At 46.5% G+C, this 9,871-nt stretch overlaps 1 protein-coding gene across 2 annotated transcripts in view; it reads left to right on the top strand.

Moving 5' to 3' along the window:
• KIF25 (kinesin family member 25) overlaps positions 1–7,707 on the top strand; it is a 99,198-nt gene extending 91,491 nt beyond the window's left edge. For both annotated transcript variants that reach the window (XM_060242366.1, XM_060242374.1), the window contains one exon: positions 7,421–7,707. In XM_060242366.1, coding sequence (XP_060098349.1) covers positions 7,421–7,578 — 158 coding nt within the window. In that variant the 3' untranslated portion in view covers positions 7,579–7,707. The remainder of the gene's footprint in view (positions 1–7,420) is intronic.
• Positions 7,708–9,871: the final 2,164 nt, after the last annotated feature.

A 9,871-nucleotide genomic window follows, 5' to 3' on the forward strand; every position in this document is an offset into this window, starting at 1 on the left:
CAAACACAGACCCCAATTTGTGATTCTTTTAGAACATAAGAGAAGCCATGTTGGATCAGGCCAATGGCCCATCCAGTCCAACGCTCTGTATCACACAGTGGCCAAATACACACACACACACTCTACATACCAACTCACTGCCCACTTTCTCTATTTAAGGATGGCTTGCCATTCCAATTTTGTCTGATGAAGTCTGCTTAGAGCATATGAAAGCTTACATTCTGAATAAAACTTAGTTGGTCTTAAAGGTGTACCTTGTCTATTGCTTTGTTCCATTGCTTCAGACCAACATGGCTGCCCACTTGGATCAGTCTTTGTCACTGTTCTTTTTTTGTATTTTGGCCAAATAAATCAAATAACTTGAATTTGGGAACAGTTCTTGTTTGACCTTAGCATGTTTTTAATAATTCTGAAGGCATATATGTTTCTCTGTGTTGCTATAGGAAAATGTTATCCTATAGTGGAACTTGTGTCAGGAAGACATCTAGGGTATAGTTCATGGGAAATTTCTCCTAAGCAAAACCTTACTTCTTTTGAAGCTTGGAATAAAATTAAGAATTTCATTACTTTGCTAATATTTGCCACTATTATATTACTTTTATTGTTCAAATCTCATTCCAGAGACCATTTTTCCTCATAATTCTTTGCTTTGTCTTCTGTATTCTACCTGAGTGAGCAGAACCATACAAATGCAATCATATACTGATATAGAGAGGCTTCTTTACTAGTGTATATACTAATTTCATCCTGCCTTTTAAGCCTTCTGCCATAAATGAAATCACCTTCCATTAGTTGTGGCTGAACTAGTGCTTTTGGTTGCTTTGTAGCTGTAAATTGCATTTCTCCCTATCTTGGTTTATGTGCACCTTGACTGTTTCCCTACTAGAATACTTTTGGTCAGTCATTTCTTTCCCACAAACAAGGGCAAACTAAATTGAAATGGTAGTACTGAAAGACACTTAATATATCAGTGTATTTCCCATAAAATCCAGCTGTGTCCACATTGTATGTTTCCTCAGAAAATAGGTTTTTTCAGTAGAGACGGGGATTTTTTTGACCAGGAATGCACAAGAACGATGTTCCAGCTGGCTTGGTGTCAGAGGGTGTGGCCTAATATACAGATGAGTTTCTGTTGAGGTTTTTTTACAAAAAAAGCCCTGCACAAAACAATGGTGATGTCAGGGGTGTGGCCTAATATGCAAATGAGTTCCTGATGGGCTTTTTCTGCCAATATAACCTTGAGCAGAGATACCATTTCTCCCTACAATTGTCCTTTGTTCCTATTGTTCCTTTGTTTAACAGCTTAGTTAATTGCTTCCTGTTCTTTCAATAGCTAGCCACAGGATTAATTAATCAATTGTTAATCATCAGTTACTGTTTTGAGCATGGGAAGGTACAGCTTTTCACTTTGCAGGCAAAACCACTGCTCATTTTTAAATTTAAATTATAACATCATTTCACAAACACAGCACCAATAATAAAAATAAAATATTAAAAATGTGACAATAGTTTTACTTGCAAAATGATTCACCATTTCTCTTAAAAACTATTAACAGCTGACTGATACATGCAATGGCCAGCCATGGAAACAACAGAAAATACATGTGCACGCATGAAGTTGCCTTATAATGAATCAGACCATTGGTCCATCAAGGGCAGTATTGTCTATTCAAACTGGCCATGGCTCTCGAGGGTCTCAGGCAAACATCTTTCATATTACCTCCTACCTAGTCCTTTTGCATGGAAATGCCAGGGTTTAGAACCTGGGAGCTTCTGACTGCCAAATGTCTTCCACTGAGTCACAGCCCTTCCCCTAATAATTGAGGAAGAAAGGATATAAAGGAACTGCCCTGACCCTGGTCGAGGCAAGCCAGACGTCCTTTGGGCCAGGGATGCTCAGAAGATGTTGGCTGGTTATGTTCTTATGTCTGGGGCAGTGATGCTCTGTAATCTTGGTGCTTGGGGGGGCACAGTGGGAGGGCTTCTAGTGTCCTGGCCCTACTGGTGGACCTCCTGATGGCACCTGGGTATCTTCTTTGTGGTCTCTGTGCAGTCCCACACATGGGTTATCTGCCAGGATCGAACCCAACCTCAGAGAATTCAAAGCAATCTTTGAGCGTTAATTTTGGCGCACACTTCCTCTCGTCCCGGGAAGGAGGCATCCACCGCACATGCCCAGATGAGAGGGAGGCGCTTCACCCACCCAGTTTCTTCTTTACCGCCGCCCGGGATACACCTACCTCGTTGTGTCTCCTCTCTTCATCGCGATCTTCATCCTTTTCCTGCAATTCCTCACCATTTTCCTCACATTCGTCTTTTTCCTCTTCAACTCACTGGTATCGTAAAAAAAAAAAATGAAGTCTTAAACCAGCCATAGACCCTTGGAATTGAAGTCTCCAACAACGACTTCTGCATCACACCCGACTATCGACACCATGACCTTGGTACAGACAGCACCAGCTCCATTGGAACCCTCAGCGCCCATCGATAACTTACCTCTCGAGGTCGTACACATTCCTTCATGGTCCCCTTCAGTTCATGGATCTTTACCAGACAAGATCCTCGACACCGAATCTCCAGATTCCAGCAGAAGTCAGCGTGCAAACATTCTTGGCGCACACTCATTCCGGGAGATCTCGATGCCTACCAAACAACAGATTCTGACACCCGCATCTCCACTCCTAAGAGAACCCTCAACACCAAGAGAGCCATCTACTCGAGTTCATGCCGAGAAATCTTGAAGTCGCCATAGGGAACGCTATTATTATTATAACCCATCGAGGTCCAGGTCACCATCTCCTCGCAGGTACTGAAGATATTACAGGTCTCCATCTTCGGATTCCCATCGATATCGATATTGTGAAGACTCTCGATACTGTGAGGTACTTTACCATCCCTCACATCGGGATCAGGCATATCAAGATGAACACCCTTGGTACCGTGAAACTTCTTCACATCCAGAGCAGGCATACTGTGAGGACCATCCTCAGTACTGTGAAAGTCCTTTAACATGGCTAATTCCCTTAACGTCAAGCTGACTACTGACGTACCTAGGGTTTCGGATGTAGTCCACGATTTAGTACACGCAGACATGCCAGCAGGATCTTTTCTTCCAATTCTCCCAGTTCACCTGGAAACCTTGAAAGAGGCTTGGGACAAACCTGCTTCAATGCCACTCACATCGAAACGAGTTGAATCCCTTTATAAAATCCATGCCCCTGAATCTAAATTTCTTTTCAATCATCCAGCTCCAAATTCCATGATAGTGCATTCGTCCTCCAAATCAAAACAAACAAGGCACCCAGTTCCACCGGTAAAGGAAGGCAAAAAACTGGATACTCTGGGAAGGAAGATCTAGTCCCTTACCACTGCCCAACAAAAATCCACAATTATATGGCCTATTTCTCGGCATATGCTTTCAACCTCACCTCCCAACTTAACACCTTGGTTCCTTCCTTACCGGATGCAGCACAGAAGCAGGCTTCCCACCTCCTCCAAGAACTTACTAGGGTTATCAAGCAACAAATCAACACAGTGCGTCATGCTGTGGCATGTTCATCTAGAACTATGGGCTCTTTGATTGCCCTACGCCGGCATGCATGGCTTAGGTCCTCGTCACTGCAGCCTGACATCAAATTCAAAATAGAGGACTTACCTTTTGATGGTCAGGGCCTTTTTAATGCCACCACGGATGGGATTTTGACCACAGTCGACAACAGTAGGAAACGAGCCAAAAGATTGGGAGTTACTCAACCGCAATCCCAGCCTAATCTGCAGAGAACGTTCTCGATCCCCCCGACAAACAAAATTCTGGAAACGTAAGGCTCCTCTGGCAAAACAGCCTTTTCAGCAGAGAGCATGTCCACAAACCTCAAAAAAGTCAGCACCGACCCCAAAGCAGTCTCCATTTACCCTTATATAGATGATTGGCTGGTCGTCTCCCAAACAAAGGAACAACTTCAGAAGGACATTTCATCTACACTGTCCCTCCTGTCTGCACTAGGTCTTCAGGTCAATCATGCAAAATCCAACCTGAATCCCACTCAGAACATACAATTCATAGGAGCGCATCTGTCAACGATATCTCACAAGGCCTTTCTCCCAGTAGACAGAGTGCAACACATCCAATCCTTAGCCAATACGATTATAACACATCGTTCCCAAACTGCCCTCATCTTTCAAAGGATGGCCACCACCGCCATCCTCTGTTTTGCAAGGCTTCACATGCGCTTTCTTCAACTGTGGTTTGTCCGGACATTCCATCCACACTGGCAACACCAAATGACCTTGCTTACGGTTCCATCTCACATCTCTAAGGTGGTGGACGGTGGATTGTCATCTCCTGGCAGGAATACCGTCCGTATGAACACCGCCCTCTCTGATTGTCACGACCGATGCTTCCAAGTGGGGATGGGGAGCCCACTTGGGAACACTGACAGTTTAGGGACAATGGACTGATTATGAGAGGTCCCTTCACATCAGTTGTCTAGAGCTTCTGGCGGTCCACAGAGCCCTGAGATTCTTTCTTCCGTCTCTTCACAACCACCACATTCAGGTCACCTCCGACAATGTAGCCACCGTTTTCTACATCAATTGGCAGGGAGGCACAGCTTCTATTCGACTATGCAAACGAGCCCTATCCTTATGGCATTGGAGTATTGCCCATGGCATTTTCCTGACAGCGGTGCATCTACCAGGAGTCCAAAATGTCCAAGCAGACACACTGAGTCGCCATCTAGTCAACAACCACGAATGGGCCCTCAACCGTTGTTACCTGCATGCAGTGTTCCAGACCTTCGGAACTCCGACAGTAGATGTATTTGCATCTGCAGACAATGCACGGTGCCCTCGCTTTTACACTCGGGGCCCTCCATCCCCACTGTCAGCGGGGGACGCCTTCCTCCAGCAATGGTCAGGGACACTACACTACCTATTCCCACCAATCCCTCTCATCACAAGGGTATTACAAAAGATAAGGTTAGATCAGACCAATTGCATCCTGATTACACCATGGTGGCCTCGTCAACCTTGGTTCACCACTCTTCTCCTATCAAACAACACATTCCTTTGACTTCCTCAAGTTCAGGACTTGATTTCACAGCAAGAAGGCAAGGTTTTACACCACAACCCGGCACTTTTACAACTGACTGCCTGGAAAATCGATTTCTGAATTTCCCTCCGGACGTTCGGCATGTCTTACTTAACGCCAAAAAGCTGCTTCCAGGAAATCTTATTCCTTGAAGTGGAAACATTTTTCGTCATATGCTGTTCTTCATAACTTCAAACCTGAACTCTCCACCATCACTCAGATCTTAACCTACACCTTATCTCTTTCTAACTCAGGATTTTCGTACTCTTCTCTAAAAGTCCACTTAGCGGCTATCTCTGCATTTTATCCGCATATTGAAGGCTGCACTGTTTTCTCCCACTATGCTACTAAAGCTTTCCTGAAAGGAATCCTCCACCTTCATCCTCCAATCCGTCAGATTCATCCCACCTGGAGCTTGTCACTTGTACTGAGTCAGTTAATGAAGCCACCCTTTGAGACCATGGCATCCATTCCTTTACATCTCTTGTCCTGGACGACAGCTTTACTTACCTCTGGCAGGAGAGCTAGCGACATCTGCGCTTTCAGAGCAGACCCACCATACACCATTTTCCATCATGACAGAGTCATTTTACGCCCTGACCCCTCTTTTCTACCAAAGGTGGTTTCAGCGTTTCATCTGGGAAAACCTTCGACTTTACCTGCTTTTTTCCAATGCCCTACCGATGCAGGTCAACAAACTTTACATAACCTGGACGTACGTAGGGCCCTTGCCTTTTACATCGAAAGGACACACCAGTTCCAAAAGGACACTAGACTCTTTGTAGCATATGCAACCCACATTCAAGGCACTAAAATCTCAGCACAGAGATTTTCCAAATGGACTGTGGCTGCTATTATATTATGCTATAGACTGGCAAAACAGCCTATATCTGAACATTTACGAGCTCACTCTACTAGAGCCATTGCAACCTCAACAGTCTTCTGTAGGGGTATTTCGATGGAAGACATCTGTGCCGCTGCGGTCTGGTCGTCTCCATCTACATTCGCCTCGCACTACGCCTTAGACGTCCGTGCCCGGCGTGACACGTCCTTTGGACAGGCTGTACTACGATCCATCTTCGACTGATGTCCCCAGTCGTCTACACTGTAAGTACAGTATTGCTTCTTATATGCATAACTAATCTTGTCCTTTGGTTACAGATCCAGCACCCGCCTTTGGTCAGAATAGCTTGCCAGTCACCCATGTGTGGGACTGCACAGAGACCATGAAGAAGATAAACAGGTTTCTTACCTGTAACTGATGTTCGAGTGGTCATCTGTGCAGTCACACACACCCGCCCATCCTTCCCCGCTGCTGGTTTCTTGTTCCTGAAGAAAAAATTTTCCACCTATGCTGCGGCGGGAAGAAACTGGGTGGGTGAAGCGTCTCCCTCTCGTCTGGGCATGGGCGGTGGATGCCTCCTCCCCGGGACGAGAGGAAGTGCACGCCAAAATTAACGCTCAAAGATTGTTTTGAATTCTCCGAGGTCGGGTTCGATTCTGGTGGATAACCCATGTGTGTGACTGCACAGATAACCACTCAAAGATCATAAGTTACAGGTAAGAAACCTGGGTTTTTTGGCCACTATGTGACACAGAGTGTTGGACTGGATGGGCCACTGGCCTGATCCAACATAGTTTCTCTTATGTCTGGGGCAGTGATGCTCTGTATTCTTGGTGCTTGGGAAAGACAACAGTGTGAGGACATCTAGTGTCTTGGCTCCCCTGATGGACCTCCTGATGACACTTGGTTTTTTTGGCCACTGTGTGACACGGACTGGATGGGCCACTGGCCTGATCCAACATGGCTTCTCTTATGTTCTTATGCCCTGAAAAACTGTTCACACTAGATAACCTGCTGCAATGACTGCATTTTATGTTTTTCTTAAAAGTTAAAAAAAGTCTATAGAAAGAAGGGGAGACCACATCAGATGCAACAGGGTTCTGATTGCTGCTGTAATGCAACTCAGCATTTCTGAGACAATACATTTTGTATTATCCATTAAATGAGCAAATGCATCATGGCAATTCCAGACTAAACCGCTAGTGTGGAAGCAACTGGTATTCTGTGCTACTGTAAGTTTAAAAGGAATCCAGTACAAAATAGAAGGATGGAGCACTTTTTCCACTGGCAGATCATGAGAGAACAGACAAATCATAACCCTACTCTGTAGTTTATACTGAATAATGGCTATCCAGTCCTGTCTTCAATAAATAAGTGTTCTGTAAAATTGACACAGTCCTGCTGTTGACTGTTGGACAATTCATCCTGTTAACATTTTGCAACATATTGAAATATCAATGAAAATATTTCTTGTTCATTTGCCTTAGGTGGTGATGCAAAATTACTGCTGGTATTGTGTGTCTCTCCCAGCCAAAAGTACATAACAGAGTCCCTACAGACCTTGGGATTTGGAACACGAGCAAGGCAAGTTCAGCGAGGGCAAGCCAAGAAGAGAAACCAACCAGGGCCAAGCAAATCCAAATAAAAAGCAAGACTCCTGTGGATTGAAGAATTATTAATGAGTTCCTCAGACTGAAATCTATCTTGTTTTTGTAACGATGTAAACTGCCAGTTCAAATAAACACTGTTCAATGTGGCATTAGCAACCCATAAACTTGATGGGCAACATCTTTATTCTAACAATAATAGCAGGATTATCAGAATGCTACCACCTAAGGAAGGTGGATGGGCTTATCTATTGTCCCTGCTGGGAAGAGCAGAGTTGAGAAGACAACTTGTTTAAGAGATGCAAAAGAAGGGCAAAACTTTCATGATCCAGACTTCACTTTTGCAGTGCTGTTAGCTGCATTTAGCAATCTAAATTCATCAGACACTCCAGAGCACATAGCATGGACATTTTTGAGGTTCAAAAGATTTGCAGTAGAGCTCTGTATGTCATATTCTCCAGACAAACTGGTAATAGGTTCACCAAATTCCCATTGGCTGAGCTGCCTGTCATTCAGTCTCAATGGAAAGCAAACCCCACCAGGCCTGTAGCCACGGGGGGGGGCAGGGGGCACAGCCCCTCCATTGCACCCTCCCTTTGACTAGTGTGGCCCCTCCTGGCAGCCCCCGAACTCCCTGCCGCTCTTGTGGCCCCCGCTCCCCTCTGTGTGGTGCCTCCCCCTCCCAAACTTGTGAACCGCCGGCTCCTCCTGGGGCTCTTTCCAGGCCCTCCCCTCACCGATCATGAGAAAAGCCACGCCGGGGGCCGGCTCTCCACTGCTGACCTTCCAGTGCTCTCCAGGACTCTAGCGCTGGGGCTGCGGTGAAAGGAAGCACCAGCAGGCCCTGCAAAAGTGCCCACCACCTTCGCTGCTTCCTCCCTACTTCACTCTCCAGATTGCATGGAAGGGAAGTAGAGAGGAAGTAGTGGAGGTGGCGGGCACTCTTGCAGGGCTTCCTGGTGCTTTCTTATGCCACGGCTCCAGTGCTATAGCTCTGGAGAGTGCTGGAAGGCCGGTAAAGGAGCACCGGCCTCCCGGCACGGCTTTTCCTGTGATCAGCACGGGGGGGCCTGGAAAGATCCCCAGGAGGAGCTGGCACTTCACAGGGATGAAGGGAAGGGGAGGCGCCATGGAGGGGGGCAGGGGCCGCCAGAGAAGCGGCACCAGAGAGAGCCTCTATCCGAAATTTTATTCTGTGGGCCCCTCCAACGAAGATTTTCTGGCTATGGGCTCAAAACCCACCCTCCAGCCCCTGGACAGATGAGGACTGAACCACTGCTTCACAGAGGAGAGAAAGAAAGCCTCCCTCGATTGGCTGAGGGATGAGGAGGAAAAGAGCCAGAGAAACCCTTCCCTTGATTGGCTGGATTCCTCCCTCTCCTCCTCTGGAAGGAAAACAACCGAGATGGGGTGCGGGGGTGGGAATGACATCCCATAGCAGCAGACCAGATAGAGAGAGGGAGAGATAGGGAGGGCAAATGAGAGACAGAGAGATTGAAATCCTCTGCTTAAGACCAACAATGCTATCAGAGAGAGAGCATGTTGGTCTGAAAGGTATCACTAAAGGTCTCTGAGGGAGAACTCATTAGGGCCAGGCCTAACTAGGGCTGCAAGTTCCAGGTTGGTGGGAAATTCTTGGAGAGTCTGTGATGGGAGTTTGAGAAGGGGATAGGAGTTAGGGCTTCAGAGCAGGGTCTACCAGACACAGGTACTTGCTGTGGAAGCTGACTAGGTGATTTTGGACCAGTCACAGATTTTCAGTCTCACCTACCTCACAGAGTTGTGCAGATCAGAGGGGGGGGAGGAGAATGATGTAAGCTGCTTCGGTCCCCCCACAATGTGGAGAAAGACTTCCTAGGTGGATGTTGCAGGGAGGGTAGAGGCAATGGAAACCTGAAGTCAGAAGGGCAGATAAAGGGAAGGAGGTAAGATTGCCAACTCCAGATTAGGAAATTCCTGGAGATTTAAGGGGTGGAGCCTGGAGAGGGTGGGGTTTGCGGAGGGTGGGACCTCAGATAGGTACAGTGCCTTACACTGCTCCCTCCAAAACAGCCATTTCCTCCTGGGGAACCATTGTTGCCAATCTCTAGATGAGGGCTGGAGATTATTTAGAATTACAACTATCCAGATGGCAGACATCAGTTCCCTTGGAGGTGGAGGAGAGACTGAATGCCTTCACTTGGGTGGGTGGGAAGGCAGCAAAGGTAGGCGAGCACTTGCCCAGAACCTCTTCCTAGAGCCTGTTGTACATTTCTCCACAATGGGCCTTATTCCTAGTTATACAATAATTCTGTACTAGTGAAGAAGTTGGCATTGGGTAAGAAGTACATC

Source organism: Heteronotia binoei, chromosome 1, assembly GCF_032191835.1.
Source record: "Heteronotia binoei isolate CCM8104 ecotype False Entrance Well chromosome 1, APGP_CSIRO_Hbin_v1, whole genome shotgun sequence".
NCBI classification, from domain to species: Eukaryota; Metazoa; Chordata; class Lepidosauria; order Squamata; family Gekkonidae; genus Heteronotia; species Heteronotia binoei.